Consider the following 16887-nt stretch of genomic DNA (forward strand, 5'->3'; position numbering starts at 1 on the left):
TAATGAAATCCACCTCTATCTAACCAGATAGCAGACCTTCCTCCTTTTTTCTGTTTTAGCTTCCAGATCTACCGTAAGATATTACTTCAGAGGATGAATGAGGATGGTATGTATGAGTGTAAATAAATTTGTAGTCTTGAACAGTCTCATGTCGACCATAACTGAGATGTGTGGTTAATTGAAACCCAACCACCAGAGAACACCGATATCCATGATCTAGTATTCAGTTCTATATAAAAGTAATTGCCTTCACTAGGATTTAAATCTTAGAACTCTCGACTTCAAAAATAGCTGATTTGTGATGATGAGTTCACCACTAGACTATGACAGGTTAGATAGCAGACCTGATTTTTAACATAATAGTTCAGTTTAAAAGGAAAGGCTTTTTATGCTAACATTGCCATCTTTAATAAATTATGAATTTTTTTCTTTAAATTTCCTACCAATTTATTTAAAAGATTCTCTTTTAGAGAAATAATATTGCTCATTGATGGATATTTAAATAATGCTAAAAATAATGTTACAAAGATTTTTAAAAAAAATTTAAATCTTGCTTTATACTCTTTAGTCATACTTTAATCAAATTATTATCATGCATTGCATGAGTTTAATTATAGGTTAATTTGGATTTCAAAAAATGACAACTTACATTGAAATTTCTGATATATGTATAAAGTATCAAAGAAATTTTCAATCAAAAATTTACTGTAAAAAGTAACAAAATAGTGAAGTTTTTGATTATTAAATTACAATTGTAAATTAACAAAGCTTTTTTTGTCACTTATATATAGTTTACAAATTTACCCACGTACGAGGGGGAATGCTTGTAAAAGTAATGGTGGAATATTGTATTGTCACCCGACCTTAGTAACGGTGCAAAATTTCATCAATAAGCAATGTCAGGAAGTATGTTAAATTAAGGATGCAAGATTTGAGAACAAACATGAAAAAAAATTGAAAAAACACTATTTTGTGCATCACCGTGTAACAGTTAATACATATGTAGTCAAATAATTTTCATTGAGTGATGTATTTTGTAGTTGTTTTTTATATTTAATACCTTAATGTATTTGTCATAATCTTATTTCTTTTGTTTTGGTATTAATTAATTAATATGAACTTGATTTAGATCTATTTTTTATGTTAAAATTTGTGTTCTCTGTGATGCTTCTCCGGTCAAGATTTTATTACAGTCTTCCAGGCAAATCCTGGGGCAGTACCTATTTTTGTTTGTGCAGTAACATACCTATATATTCCTGATGTGTTCTGTGAAATATATTTTTACATACCAATTAGAATAAAAAATTTATTGATTTAGCACAGTCACAATTTCAGTATTTTAATTTTTAATCAATGACAATGCAGACAGTAAAAGAGGAATTAATGAATTACTCACCTAATATATCATACATACACTTTCACAATATTCTTGGTATTGGTAAACTCAAAAAGTAAAATATATACTGTATAAAAGTAATAAAAGGTAATTTAATTCCATCATATAAATTCTATTCAGTCTAGTTATTGTTATTGATTTAAACATGGTTATATTCAACGACATTTGTTTTATATATAAAACAAAAATAGGAGTGCTTGGATTGAAAAAATACAAATTATCAAAATTAACCAGATAAAAGAATGAATGCAATTAAGTAATTCTTGCCAATTGTCTTATCCACTACTTTCTCTTTCTTCATCATGTGTTTAACTTTGTTTTTTTACAACCTTTCTGTAGTACATATGTATGCAGTTAAAAACAACATTAAAATTCAGAGAATCATTGATGACCACTCTGCCATCACAGATTAGAAGAAAAGAGAAAAAAAAAATCATGTACATTTTTACTTCCTTGTACGAAGTAAAGGAAGTACTGTGATTGTGAAAATTTTCAAATTTCAATGGAAATATCCATTTTGACTATCCCTGAATCCATTTTGACTTGTTTCAGCATGACGTCTGTACGTACGTACAGACGTATGTATCTTACATAACTCGAAAACAATTAGCTGTAGTATGTTGAAGGATTTAGGACTGTTATAACATCTAGTTTTGCACCTCCACATTTGATTGCAATCGACTATACCAAAAGTGTTGAAAAAAGCTCAAAATTCAGAAAATTTGAATTTTGAACTTTTTCTTAACTGCAGTAATAAGCCCTCATTGAGAGCTTTTTAACAAAATATCATAGTGATATTTATTTTAATTGGTTCCAGAGTTATAGCCAAATAAAATTTTAATTAATATAATATTTGGATCTTACATCTCCTTTTTTTAACTTTTTTAATTTAAATATATTGATTTATTAATAATTATTAAACTCCAATTGTAAAAAAAAATTACAATAAATAACTATTCAATAATAATAATAAAAAAAATGTGTTTATGTAATTTAATAGGCATACAAGGAAGTCATGTGGTGTCCACATCAGATTTTGTTTTAGTAAAATTAATGAGATATTGTAATGGAATCAAAATGTATTTCAGAAGTGTACATATTTATGATTACTTACCTATTTTAATTTAACTTGCATTAATAAATATACGTAAAAATATTGCTATAGTAGGATGGTTAAGGAAGTTAATATTTTTACATGACAAAATATGTTAATAAATGGAATTATATTAAAAAATTGAATTTTGATTTTTATGAAAATATTGTAGGAGAGTGGACGCGGGGATGCAGAAAAGCTAAAACTTCAGTTAATGGAATTGATATCTAGAAGTATTCGCCCACCTGATGAACCTCCAGTAATTCTCCAATTAACAGAGACTGGCTGTGATGGTGAAGTTAAAGATTCAACGTCAGTAAAGCATTTTCCTTCGATAACTTTTTTATGAATGTTTTACATTATATTATAATTTTCTTTCATTAATCATAATTTTAAAATACATTAATGTTTCATCTTTATAGATTCAAGATTGAAATGATTTTTCATATAATCTTTAACTTCAGTTTTTTTTTAACAACAATTTTGAGTAGCAAAAGTACATCAAAAGAAACTTATTCTGGTCTTTGTAGCTTAAGTAAAGTCATTTAAGTGACTTTTAAATGACTAGTGCTTTGATTCATGTTTCTGTGGGTGGAAACTGAGAGTTATTTCACTTCACTATTAAGCTGTTCTCTGAAAATTTCATTAATAACTGAACTAAGTAGAAGTAAAAATGAAAGAGCCTATTTGTTGGCTGTGAATCTTTTAGAAGGGAATGCCACACACATTCTTATCATGTGTAGAGCTTATAATATAAAAACAATTCTAGCTTTGTACTGTAAGGCTTGATAAATGATTATAGATTATTTGGGTACTGTTACATGCCAGAAAGGTCTGGAGTTTGATGTAGTTTTAGTTGTTAAAGAAAGCCTAATATTGTAAGCTTCTGGTCCCTGTTCGAATGCCAATTTGTTAGCTTCTATACTACACCAAATTAAAATTTTTTACAAAAATAAAAATTTAATTTTTAAAGAATAAAAAATAAATAAAATGAACTTACTAATGTTGGGATTTGCGAAACAATGGGCTAAGACTATGCTGCTTGATAAGTTTACATCCTAAGATTGCTCTCTTGAGTTTTACAAAAAACCAGTTACAATAACTCAACATATCAAAAAATGTTACTAACAGCAATAAATAATTATGCATTATTTATTTGTTATGAAACAAACTATTTATATATATAAAATAGAAAATAACAAATAATAAACACATTTGACTTAGAACACCCATTATTTGTATATTTGAAATTTGTAGAACCCTTATTATTTATCTACATGAAAATATCAGAATTTAACAAATCATCTTATTAATACTTATATTAATACGGAATTGACCAGTTTGAAATTATTTTAGTTGTAATTTTGGATTTAATTTATCATTATAACAAGTAACATTTTTAATAGTTCTTTATAGAATAGTCAACAGATTAGTAATTTTGTAATGGGTCCATGTAGTATTTTTATGAAGAGGCCTTTAATAATAGTGTCTTATTCCTGTATACAGAATAAAACATAAATTTCAAACCTCCTGAACAGTTTTTTGAACAGTCACTACACTCAAATCTAACACCAACGAATCCCAACACAAACTGACTCTTTTCGATGGTCTCCCAGTCTAACCCCCACCACTATTTCTGAGAATTACTCAGTCTGTGAGTGCACCCATGCACATTAATGTAACGCCATCTGTGGAAAAAGTTCATTCACATTGCAAGCATGTTGTCATACTATGATAAAATTTTATTTTTAAAAAGAATGTACGATAAGAAATGAGTCATGCCATGATTATCCACAATCAGTCTTCTCTGAATAAAACCATTTAACCTTGCGTTTTAAAATCGTCCATTGAAGTAATAAAAAATTTATAAAATAAAAAGTATAAAATACAAATAAAGTAACCAACTTAATTAAGCCCTATGAGCCTAATTTAGTCAAAATTTATAATCGTTACAATATATTTTCATGTAGTTCTATAATTTCTGGAGAAAAAGCAATTTTTATTGCATTAAATTTTTAAAAATGCCTTCTTGATAAAAATGTTCTGAATCCCCGAGGGATTGTGTTACTTGGTTTCTCTGTGCTTTTTGAAGGAACTCTTAGAGCTACCCTGAGTGAGAATTTATTTGTATTATATTGCAATTTTCTCAATTTGGTTTTATGTATTTTTCTAACCACTGATGACCACCACCAACCAACTGATGATTTAAAAACAACGTAATTAACATTAATTTTTTTCTAATTTAACATACAGAACAAAAAATTTTAATTAAATTTTATCACATTTCACTTTTTTTCTGGGCGAAAAATGCTTTTGTGTTATCATCTCCCGAACACATATCACTTGTAATTGTTTTAATTTGTCAAGTTTACTGATTCACAGGAGTACAAAATGTTCTATCTGTAAGCCAGATACTAGTTTGAAAAATGAATTGAAATAAAGATTTTAAAAAAGTAAATATTTTAATGATCAGTAACAAAACCAAAATTATATCCACATTAAAAAAAAAATAGTTGAAACAAAAACTATTTGTTATTCACTATTCAAGCTTGATCATGAGCAAGACTAATTCATTCATGTCAGCACAAAGGACTAAACTGTATCTGTAATTTTAAAGAGTATGGGCAAGTATTCAAAATGTATGGTTGTGATGAGGAAAAGAAAGTAAGGAATATTTAGATGAAAAAAGAGGGAGAAAAGAGAGAAAAGGAAAAAATGCACAGTCATATCAAATCACACATACTAGGCATGATCAAAAAGTATCAAACCTTGGCTGATAAAAACAAAAATACTTAACCTATTTAGTTCAATGACTTGTCTCATTCAAAGTAAGCCCCATCTTATTTAACACTCTTATCGCAGTGATGTTTCCATTGTTGGAAGTATTTCAAAGTCATTTTTAGTGTCACCATAACTCCTTTTGTCGCATTTCTTTTGATCTCTTCTCTGTCTTCAAATCTCTTTCCTTTAAGTGGAATTTTAAGCTTAGAAGCCAAAATTCACAGGTAATCATGTCTGGTGAGTAAGAAGCCTCCTGAAGTCATTTGATCCTGTATTTTGCCAAGAATCTCTGGATAAGTTGTGATGCATGGGCTGGAGCATTGTAGTTATGAACTTTCCAGTCGCCACAAAGCTGTGGTCTCTTGCATCAAACAGCATCTCTGAGCTGACAAAAAACAGTTATGTAATGCTCTTTAATGATAGTTTGTCCTCGAGGAACATACTTGTGATTGGTGTGCTCGGCATTTCTCCTGCCACCACCCCATTCAGTCGCCCTAAAGCATAAGACCAAATGTCTGTGCCACAAATGGCTACTGAGCCTCGAACAGTTTAGCGACCAGTATCCTAACATAGCTCCTAGAGCTTACCCAACAGCATGAGCGGACTAAGCGTGGTGCCATTCACCATCAGCTTAAATGTCCCAACTGCTCACTTTTCATATAAACATACTTGTGATGAACCATGCCTTGGTAATAATAAAAGACTGTCAGCATGAGCTTCATACTGTTGTGAAAATTCATTATGATCAACACTCCAGCCTATGCATAACAACTTATCCAGAGATTTTTGGTAAATCATGGGTTAAAATGACTCCAGCAGGCTTCTTACTGTATAGTAACATACTTAGTGTACACAGCAGGAAGCCATGTCTAGTGTGACATGGTCCCTGCAATTTTTTGCTTTTTCCTAAACATAAAATTCCACATAAAAGAAAGAGATTTGAAGATAGAGAAGAAATCAAAATAAATGCAATAAGAGGATTTTGAGCTCACTAAAAGTAACTTTGAAAAGTGCTTCCAATAATGGAAAATCACTGGGGTAAACGTGTTTATAAGATGAGACTTACTTTTAAGGGAACAAGTCATTGAGCTAAAGTAGGTACATATTTTTCTTTTTATGAGCCAAGGTTGTGTACTTTTTAATCATACTTCTTACATTTATATGCTCATATAATCATTAATTTTTTTCATTTTACTTTCTACTGTATAGTTTTATAAAAATTCTCAACATAATTTGTTGATAGTTAAAAGCCATTCTTTCAGTATCTTTTTAAAATGATTATATAAATAGTTGATTTAATTTTAATTTGTAATATGTTAAAAAATGTTGGTGCATGAAATACAAGAGGTTTTTCAAAAACAGTGGTATTTGACTTTCACAGTTTTTGACTATTTCTAAATTTAAAAACACCTTTTATGCTATAATTACTAGTTCTAATCTAACATTACCCCAAACGTTTTACTGAATTTAGAGAACAGAAAGCAATGTAATAGATTTATTGTGTAACAAAAGTGGAAATGTGGAAATCTATTTTCCACATCTATTATATTTTTATATAAATGTGTTATACAAAATAATAATATAATATGTACTTATCTAACATAGTAGATTATAATCAAGTTTTAAATTAATTAGTCCAAAGTAGATTTTCTGTAGAATAAATACTACAAGCACTTTGGCTAACAATACATATTGTTAATCCGGGGATTCTTAAATCACCGAACGTTTCGTGTTCGTGTAAACGATTCACTTTCAGATCGTGTCGTCTTGGAGAATGGAGTATCTCAAGGTAGTGTATTAAGTGCCACCTTATTTTCTGTGGCCATAAACAGTATTACCAATTGTGTACAGGCTCCTGTCTCATGTTCTCTATTTGTTGACGATTTTGTTATTTACATTGCGAGCCGTTCAATGCCCACAGCAGAGCGACTACTACAGAACACTATATTTTGCCTTGAGGCTTGGTCCAGGACTACTGGTTTCACATTTTCATCCGACAAAATGAAATGTGTAGTCTTTTCTCGGCTACGAAACCCTTCTATTCTGCAAGTTTTTCTGAACAGAAAACTTATTGCTATCTCTGCTTACGTCAAGTTTCTAGGTTTGATTTTTTATAGCCATTTTACTTGGATCAAACATATAAAGGAATTAAGGACAAAATGTTCCAAACTTTTAGATATGATGCGGGTCCTTAGTAACACCAATTGGGGAGCCGATCAGTCATGTATGTTACATTTTATTATTTCCTTGTTCGTTCCCGTTTTAGATTATGGTTGTATTGCCTACTCTTCAGCTTGTCAAACCATGCTTAAAATGCTGGATGGTGTACATCTGCTTTTCTTTGGGTTGCCACAGGTGCGTTTAGATCAAGCCCTGTCGCAAGCTTACTTGTAGACTGTGGTGAGCCATCACTTTGGGATAGACGAGACCAGCTTTTGTTATCTTATTTTGCCCATCTCAAAGGACAGCCGAATCACCTGGCTTTTGACTCAGTTCTTAGAAATCCTAATTTAAGAAAGTATGAGGACTGTCCAAGCTGTACTGCACCTGTAGGTGTCCATACCCGACGTCTGCTGCAGCATATAAGTATTGACACTCCGTCTTTCTTTCCATCATATCCGTGCTCATATCTTCCGTGGAGAATAAACCTTGTAAATTTTACTTTTGACCTTACGACATACGATTAACAATCAACACTACCTACTGTTTTTCAGCAAATGTTTCAGTGTGTCCTCACCAAGACAAACCCAGATGCGATGATATACACTGATGGATCAAAACAAGACGATACCGTTGGTTGTGCTTTTGTTGTCAATGAAAGAACTTACATGTTTGGCTTACCCGGTATTACAAGTGTGTTCACCGCTGAACTAATCGCTATAAAAAAGGCTCTAAATATCATTAACCCTAAATATAGAAACATTCTTATTTGCAATGACTTGTGTAGTGCTCTCCAGGCGTTAGAAAACTTTTATTCCAAACATCCTGCCATCATTGAAATTTACAATGCGATTGCTGAGTTGAATAATCACAACACAGAAGTAAGTTTTTGCTGGGTCCCTAGCCACATAGGGATTCCAGGTAATGAACAAGCAGATTATGCTGCCAAAGAAGCATGTATTCAACCTCCTTTCACCACCCGAGTTATTACCTCTGATTTTATTAATCGTGTAAAACAATCACTGAGGGCAAGGTGGCAAAGTGACTGGATGACTAACGTCGAGAATAAACTCAGACAGATTAAAGATTCTGTGTTATCATGGGACTCCTCTTGCAGAAAAACTCGACGTGAAGAAGTAGTCCTCTGTCGATTGCGGATAGGACATACGAGGATCACACACGAGTACCTAATGTAGGCGGACAAGCACCCATATGCACACGATGCAAGTGCTGCATGACTGCACCACATTCTCATAGACTGCATGTGTTATGTGGCGTTGCGTCGTAAATTTAATCTACCCAGAAACATCCGTGGTATCTTGTTCAATGATAATGAAATTTTGAACCGGATGTTTCTGTTTTTGCGTAATACTAGGTTACTACAAAAAATTTAATATTGTCATAAATATTTTTTACGCTAGTAGAGATTTTGATAATTTTTTTCCCTTACTTTCAATTTTGATTTTTTTGGTTCTGTCTTTAATTTCATTATCTGAGTAGGGAGCCTTTTGCACTCCCTATCGGAATTAGTTAAGTTTTATATAGTTAACATTTTCTATTATTTTAGCTTTTATATTTTAAAGACTCTGTCTGCGATATTAGTTTTGAGTTTTATTTTACTTTTTAACTTTTGTTTAAAATTTTTTATTATATAATTTATATTAGTTTTAAACCTTATTTAGTTTTATTATTTTACCTTTTTATTAAAGAAAATTCTGGGCGATGATAATGCACAGGGATTTTTCACCCCCCCCCAAAAAAAAAACAATACATATTTATCAAAAAAGCAATAGAAGTATCTTTTAATACTCTTAATATTGGCTCCAATAAACAATCTTAAGAATTCTCTACATCACTGCTATCACATTATTTTTCAATTGGCACATCATGGTAATATAGAGGATCAAGAGGTGAATCAGTCAATGGAAAGTTATGAATTAAATCTTAAACCTAAAATTGAAAACTTAGCCTTAAATGACAGGGGTTGACTACAAATAACCGTACAAATTAAATAAAAATATAAATGATAAAAATTATTTCAGATCATGTCTCCAAATGGTGTGATTAAAGCCTTCAATTTTCCCCAATACTGAGCATTAGTAAAATTTTAAAAAAGAATCGGTTGTAAAAGAGATCTATGAGATATCAGAAGTGTGTCAGGAAGCTTTACACTTTCTTCATCTACTATGTTACAGACTTGAGATTTTCCACCTGCTGATTTCAAGAAAGTCTTGAACCTGCCCAGTGCTATGCCTCAAATTCTAGCACATTCAAGTTTCACAATTAAACTTCATAGATCAACCATGTCAAAGGCTTTTGTTATGAAAGCAAGAACAAACTGGAATTATTTAAATTTGTAATTATTTGTCTTAGAAAGCGTTGTAGAGCTATCTCAGTATTCAAAATCATCTGAAAGCCAAATTTTTAATTTTTTAAAAATTTTAGTTTATTAACAATAGACAGAACACGTTGATTTCTCGTAATTTTTTTAATAGTTTTGAGGTCTGTAGTTTTCCATATAATAAATAAGCATTACCTTAGAAACTTTCTGAACTTGTGTAAAACACTCACTAGTTTTTCTACTGATAAATAAGTCAACCAGAACTGGGATTAACTACACTATTTAACATAGCTGCTGAAATCCTATACTTCCTGTGTAATTTTCCAGTGTAATAGAATTAATTGCAGTACACAACTCTTCACTGTTGAACTGGTGTAAAATATAATGATTTGGGGGTTGATGCCAAGTAGAAAAAATGGGTTATATACTTGCTCCTTTTTAGGTCCAACCTGTTTATTTAAAGTTCCAATTCAATAGGAATGCTAAAAAAATATTTATTAAAAATTCATGTCATCACAATTTTGCGTGCAGTTAATCCATTTTAAAATGTATAACTAATGCCAGATTGCCTAATAGATGATTGTCCAGTTATTTGACTAATAACTTTTCTCTGTTTACTATATTCAATTTTCTTCTTACTTACGAAAATAAATATCTTTCCTTTTACAGTCTTACATTTAAATTTATATCTACTATAGATATAAAAGTAATTTTACATCTAATATATTTAATATCAACTTTATTTATGTGCTACTTTTTATATAAATCTATCGCTTACCATAAATTACCACACAGAGCTCACAAGTCATCCAGTATGTCTATTTTACACTTAATGCGTTTTTTGTATAATTTCCCTGGAATTAAACAAGTAGATTGATATTATATTTAAAAAACTATTAGAAGACAAACTGGCATCTTCAAAACAATTAAAAGATCGCTACCTCTCCTTAAGTATACATTTTATCTTTTTCTCTTCTTTAACTATTTTGAGTTCTGTGGCTGTAGATTAGATTTTGTTAAATCAATACTGAGAATGCTGGGACCTGAAGAACGTATGCGTGCTTGACAATGGGAAGCAAATACTTGAGGAACAATCTGAGGGATTCTGTTTCAGTCCAATGGCTAAAGTACCTATCAGTAATTTTTGGGTCTCTTAATTCTTCCTAAAATATAAAATGAAATTGAAAATATTCTCTATGTTAGACAATAATCGGTTGCATACAGTTACCTATACTCTTTCTCATAAATCTAAAACTTTGATATTCTTGAAGAAAATATTTTGGAGTTGTAATTTTTGCTGATAATTCTACCTCAGAAAAAATTATTGCTATTAGGGCTTGGTTTTCTCATTATTAAGTTGTGTTTATTTTTTTCATTATTTTTATATTTGATAAAAAAGCCAAAGATGCCTATATTTACAGTGTTCCTGCATATGTTTCTGTTTATTGCTTTTTTGTTTAAAAAATTATATTATTTTTATTTTCACAATAATTTTTGTCTCCATTTTTTGCCTTACGGTAAGTATTTTTCTTGCCTTCTTACTTGTTTTTAAAACCTTTCCACAAAATTTTGTTAATGCACCGTAATTCACAATAGTAAAACATTTTATTGGTTGTATACATATATGTGTTTTTCGGGTGATATTAATTAGTCCAGTTGTTTTCCCTTTAAAACAGAAAAAATAGACTACAGAAGTTAAGCAAGAGAAATGTAGTAATAAATAGAATTATTTGTTTGTGATAAAATTGAAGATTAATTTGATTTTTATGATCCGATATTATTTTTTCTTCTTTCTAGGGAAGTTCAAAGAAGAACAGCTGTGAAACGTTGTCAGGTATCATTACGTGTTCTTTATAATGAACAAGAGGTTTGTCAGACTATGTTGAAGCATATCGATGAACATTTTATCGCTCGTTTTAATCAACATTTTGCTATACGCATTTTACATTGGCCTAAATCACTTACAGTTGAAGTATTGTCTGATGGCAAAAGGTCACTCGCTCGAGTTTTCATTCCGATTCCATCAAGGTATTACAATACAGTATTTCAGTTTTTTAATATGTAGAATTTTCTTTAAAGTTTTATATCCTTATCTTTTATTTAGGACCGATGATGTTGAGTGATATCAGGTAAAATAATATATTTTCATCTCAGATCTAAGAATTGAATAAGATAAATCTACTTCTGTTCTTTAAGATGTGTTATAGTGGCAAAACAGATTTATTTATTTTTGGAGAATAAGTAAGATTTTTTATTTAAGTGCTATTTGATGTATTTAATATACTGTTGTTAACCTAAGTCTAAAATTGTTTCAGCACCACGACTATTGATACATCACAATTTGAACAATTAGAGTTCAGTAGTGCTCGAGTTGCAAGACCGATCGGTATCGGTGCAGTAGGTGCCGGTGTTCCCTTTTCAATATTTCCTGGTGGTTCTCAGATTTGCTTTCATACAGGAGGAATCATTACTTATAAAACTGGTTGGGCTCAAGAGGATGATCATATTTTGTCACCACCAGAAGAAAATATTCCTTCAGTAAAAAAGAGGTAAAGTTAAAAACATTCAATAATTATTAATGTGTTTCCAATGTATACATATATACATACATATTAAGTCCACGCATACTAAATATAGTTCACTTCTGGTAATTGAAACTGATTAAAATCTATGCTGATATGGCCAAGCAAAAAACTTGGATTATTGGGAGTCATTATCTTTGCATTTGAATATCACAAATTGGTTTGAATCAATAAAAGTAAATAATTTTTTTTTGTTTCATGAAAATACAGTGTTGATAACATAAAAATACACCTAAGTTTGTGTTAAACCCCTGTATCTTAAAAAAATATATTGTCTATCAAATGAAAAATGAAAATGGAATGTTTTACATTATTTTATTAAAAACTTATTTAAATAGCAATAAATGAGTCATTTACATTCGCAGAAAATCATAAGAAAACATATTTTTTTGTAATTTTTCTTTTCTTTTAGAAATTGCAGAATTATTTTTATTTTTTACAATTGTTATCCATAAAAATATAAGTATTTGATATATTTTTAATTTTGATTACTTTTCCAAAAGATATATAACTATTAAAGACAGTTTTGCATTTTGTTTTAGGAATAACTTTCCATCAATATTCTCTGCATTAAAAGAAGCTGGCAGATTACAGGAATGGGCAGAAAAGACATATCTTGATCCAAATGATCCGTCTAATGCACCTTTCTTTGAATCTTTACAGGTATGTACATGTTACTCTTATACTTTTTTGACTTATTTCAGTTATTTTAAGATTGTGCTTCCTATTTCAGGCACAGAAGTCTAGCAACAATGAGTTCAACAGTTGATTTTGTTTAATCCAGTCATTTCAGATAAATGGGATTTTTAAAATCCCCAATAGCTATAATGTTGCTATTATAATAATGAGTTTTTCTAAAATAAATCACTTTGCAGCTTAATTCACATTAATCATTTCTCTTTGAATATAATTGTAATATTTTATTGTTTCTTGTAGTAAGCTTTAAGTGGTGTTATTTACTGGTTGTAATATCAGATGATTGTCCTTTAACTCAGCTGAATTTTTATGTTTCTTCACTAAATAACAATTTTCTGTAATAGGTGCAGACAATATTGACATTTTAACATTTTTATTTGGTTAATATGATAATTCTAGTTTATGTACTCTTTTGGAAATCTAATAAGATTGAAGCTATTGATTCTGGAATTCTTGGGTAAATACAGTTATACAAATCTGATAAAATTTTATATACTTTGCGATACAGAATTAAAAATACTCGAATTAGGGACAAGTTATGAAAATTAGATAGGTCAAGTTTAGACGAAAATTTCAATTCCATGTTTATGAAAAAATTCTATTTATATTCTTGCCTTCTGTGTCCAGTTCATGTGATTAGTATTTTGTCTTCTCATCAGTTGCTTTCTTGGTTTTCAGTTTGATTTCCATCAAGGTTCCAAAGCTTTTTTCATCACTTAAGTTAATCCATGAAAAAATAGATTCTTTAAGGATGGATTCTTTTCTAAGTATAGCGTAACTTAAATATAATATTGTCTTTTTAATATTAATTTAGTCATTTCTTACTCATGTATATACAGGATGGCTGGAAAGTCACCATACCCCTAAAGTTAGAACTAAAAATTTGTAATGTGTTATAAATGAAAAATGCAATATAATGAATTATTTTATTTACTCTTTTGATACGTATTAATTATTTTAATGATCCAGTGGGTCTGTGTGATCACTCTCATGTTGCGTGCACAATTCTATACGTCGTCATGTCCTCTGTGATGTGTGATGGAGCATGTCTGGTGTTATGTTATGGAAAGTGCCCTCACTGTGTCACAATTCTTCATTTGTGATAGCGACATGTAGGTATGTGTGCCTTGATAATTACCCATTTTGCTTGGTGTGGTGAGATCAGGACTTTGTAGTGGCCGTAATAACAGAGCTGGTGATGCTAGAGTGTCATGGCCGATCCAATGTCCTGGAAATTTTTCATTCAGAAAGTCCAGATTGATAGAGCAAAATGTGCAGGGGCCCCATCCTGTTGAAACCACACTCATTCCATGAGATCCATCTCTTGAAGCTGTGATATGCCTCCAACATCTCTAAATAAGTTTATACATTCACTGGCCCGTCAAAAAAATAAGGACCAAACAAATGACAAGCTGTCATTCCAGCTTGTATCATGACTTGCGGTGAATTTCTTTCCAACTTTGTCAATTAATAAGGATTTTCTTTCACCCAAAATTACACATCTAAGGTATGCGAACTGCAATAGACTGCACATTCATCAGTAAAAAGCACTTTTCCGTGGTGCACTGCAGCGAGAAATTTTTCTAATAAAGCCCGGCAGGATGCAGCACGACATTCCATGTCTGCATCTGACACTTCATCGATGAACATCAGACAAAATAAGCTAACTTTCTAGCCCATTTTCATATTGTCTTGCATTGCCGTCTGTGGTATATGAAGTTCAGCTGATGGTTTACGAGTTGATTTCATTGGGGATTGTTCAATGGAAACTGCATCAGCGGCACATGTATCTAACCATGTTAACTTTTGTCCACTCTGCGGTCTACCTGTAACACTTTATAATTTAAATGCGTATTTTTTCCCAAGCCAACATTGTTGCTTTTCGTGGTGGTGGCGGCTTATTAAACCATTGCCAAAATATATCACTAATTAACTTCATTGTTTGATTTGTATGTTGTTGTTCATGAACCTATACTCTTGTCACTAATTGCTCCTCGATGCGGTCACTACTTGTGTCAGCCATTTTAGCACAACTGGCTTTTGCTCAGAATGTCTAACATTGTAAAAAAAAAGTTATCAACCGACCCCAATGAAAATACCGTATGTTCTAAACACATATCCTAACTCATATTTTTTGTTAATTTTAGAGGTATGGTGACTTCCCAGTCATACTGTATTATGTCAATGAAACATTAATCATAAGTTTAATTTAAATTGTCGTGCTCCAAATTTATATTGCTCATCAAAGTTTAGAAAGTTCAGTTGATGTGCACGGTGGGGATGAATTGATAGACAGTGACTGGTTTCTTCCCCATAACGTTCTGTCAAGATATATGACAAGACATTATATAGGGTTATCATAAAAGAATGGTGCGGTTTCAGTAATTCATAGGAAGATTGTAGGGAAATTTCTAGATGTTATATTGGTATCCCTGAAAGCCTCCAACCCAAAGGTTTGTTTATCAGCAGTTGTAACCACAATGTCAGTTCTTGTATTGTTGTTGCGGTGAGTTTAGTAAGCTACTATGTGCTCGGATAAAGACAAAGCAAAGTGTGTTTTATTGATGGCTGAATTAAAATCTGTAATTTTAGTTCAACGTGTGTTTTGACGTGAATTCAGAAGAGATCCACCACATAAAAATAACATAATAAGTTGACTCAAACAATTCAAAGAAACTGGATCGGTTAAGAAACAGAAATCAACCGGCAGACAAAGTGTACCAGACGAAACGGTTGAACTAATTAGACAATCGGCAACTAGAAGTCCTGGGAAGTCCATCTCCCGTCGAAGCGTCGAATTAGGTATTCCAAAATCAACAGTTCACAAAGTTTTACATAAAAAACTGAAATTACACGTTTATAAAATCCAGATACTGCAGGAATTGAAACCCGATGATTGTATAAAAGGTTACAATTTCGCTGTTGAAATGTTGGACAGAATAAGTGAAAACGAATCATTTTTAGACGATATAATTTTTACAGACGAAGCTACATTCCATGTGAATGGAGGTGTTAACAGACACAATTCACGAATATGGGGCTCTGAACACCCACACGCAATTATTGAGAAACAACACGATTCGCCTAAAGTTAATGTTTGGTGTGGTGTGATGAAAAATGTGTAATAGGGCCTTTCTTCTTTGCTGAAAAAGCAATTAATGGAGTTGTGTATCTTGACATGTTAACCGATTATTGCTTTCTTCAGCTGGATGAACTCGAAAACATTCATCGACTTCATTTCCAATAAGATGGTGCTCCCCTGCACTTCAGTGCATTGGTCACGAACACTTTGAACAAAAAATTTGGAGATCGATGGATAGGCCGGCAAGCACCCATACTTTGGCCTCCAAGGAGTCCAGACCTGACACCTTGCGATTTTTTCTTGTGGGGGTACATCAAAAGCGTTGTTTATACACAAAAAATTTGCGACCTAAACGGCTTAAAACAGGATTAAGGAAGCAATGACAACCATTAACGAAGAAATGTTAACTAATGTTTGGAGAAAAGTTGAGTATCGTTTGGAAATTTGTCGAGCGACTAAGGGCGCACATATTGAAATTTATTAATTATGTAAAAAAATTTTTGAGACGACAAATTTGAAAAATAAAAAACATAAACTGTAAGTAATTCTGTTTTAATTTAAACCATGTTCAAAATCGCACCATTCTTTTATGATAACTCTGTATAATATAATTATTTATTTATATATCCTTTGCTGCAGCATTAGCAATGCTATTAGTACAATGGTTAAAATTAGCCGGTTACTATTAAAGCAGTTGAAGTAGTGTCAACACTACTTCAGACTTCCAAGGTAAAATTGCGCATTTACGATTTTGTA

The 16887-nt window shown here is 31.3% G+C and overlaps 1 protein-coding gene across 1 annotated transcript in view; it reads left to right on the forward strand.

Moving 5' to 3' along the window:
* Positions 1 to 16887, forward strand: part of Cc2d2a (Coiled-coil and C2 domain containing 2A) — a 102563-nt gene that overhangs the window by 41119 nt on the left and 44557 nt on the right. Inside the window, exons 14-17 of the mRNA XM_075369115.1 lie at positions 2662 to 2801; positions 11569 to 11799; positions 12087 to 12320; positions 12896 to 13016. Coding sequence (XP_075225230.1) covers positions 2662 to 2801; positions 11569 to 11799; positions 12087 to 12320; positions 12896 to 13016 — 726 coding nt within the window. The remainder of the gene's footprint in view (positions 1 to 2661; positions 2802 to 11568; positions 11800 to 12086; positions 12321 to 12895; positions 13017 to 16887) is intronic.

Source organism: Lycorma delicatula, chromosome 6 (genome assembly GCF_047948215.1).
Source record: "Lycorma delicatula isolate Av1 chromosome 6, ASM4794821v1, whole genome shotgun sequence".
Lineage (NCBI taxonomy): Eukaryota > Metazoa > Arthropoda > Insecta > Hemiptera > Fulgoridae > Lycorma > Lycorma delicatula.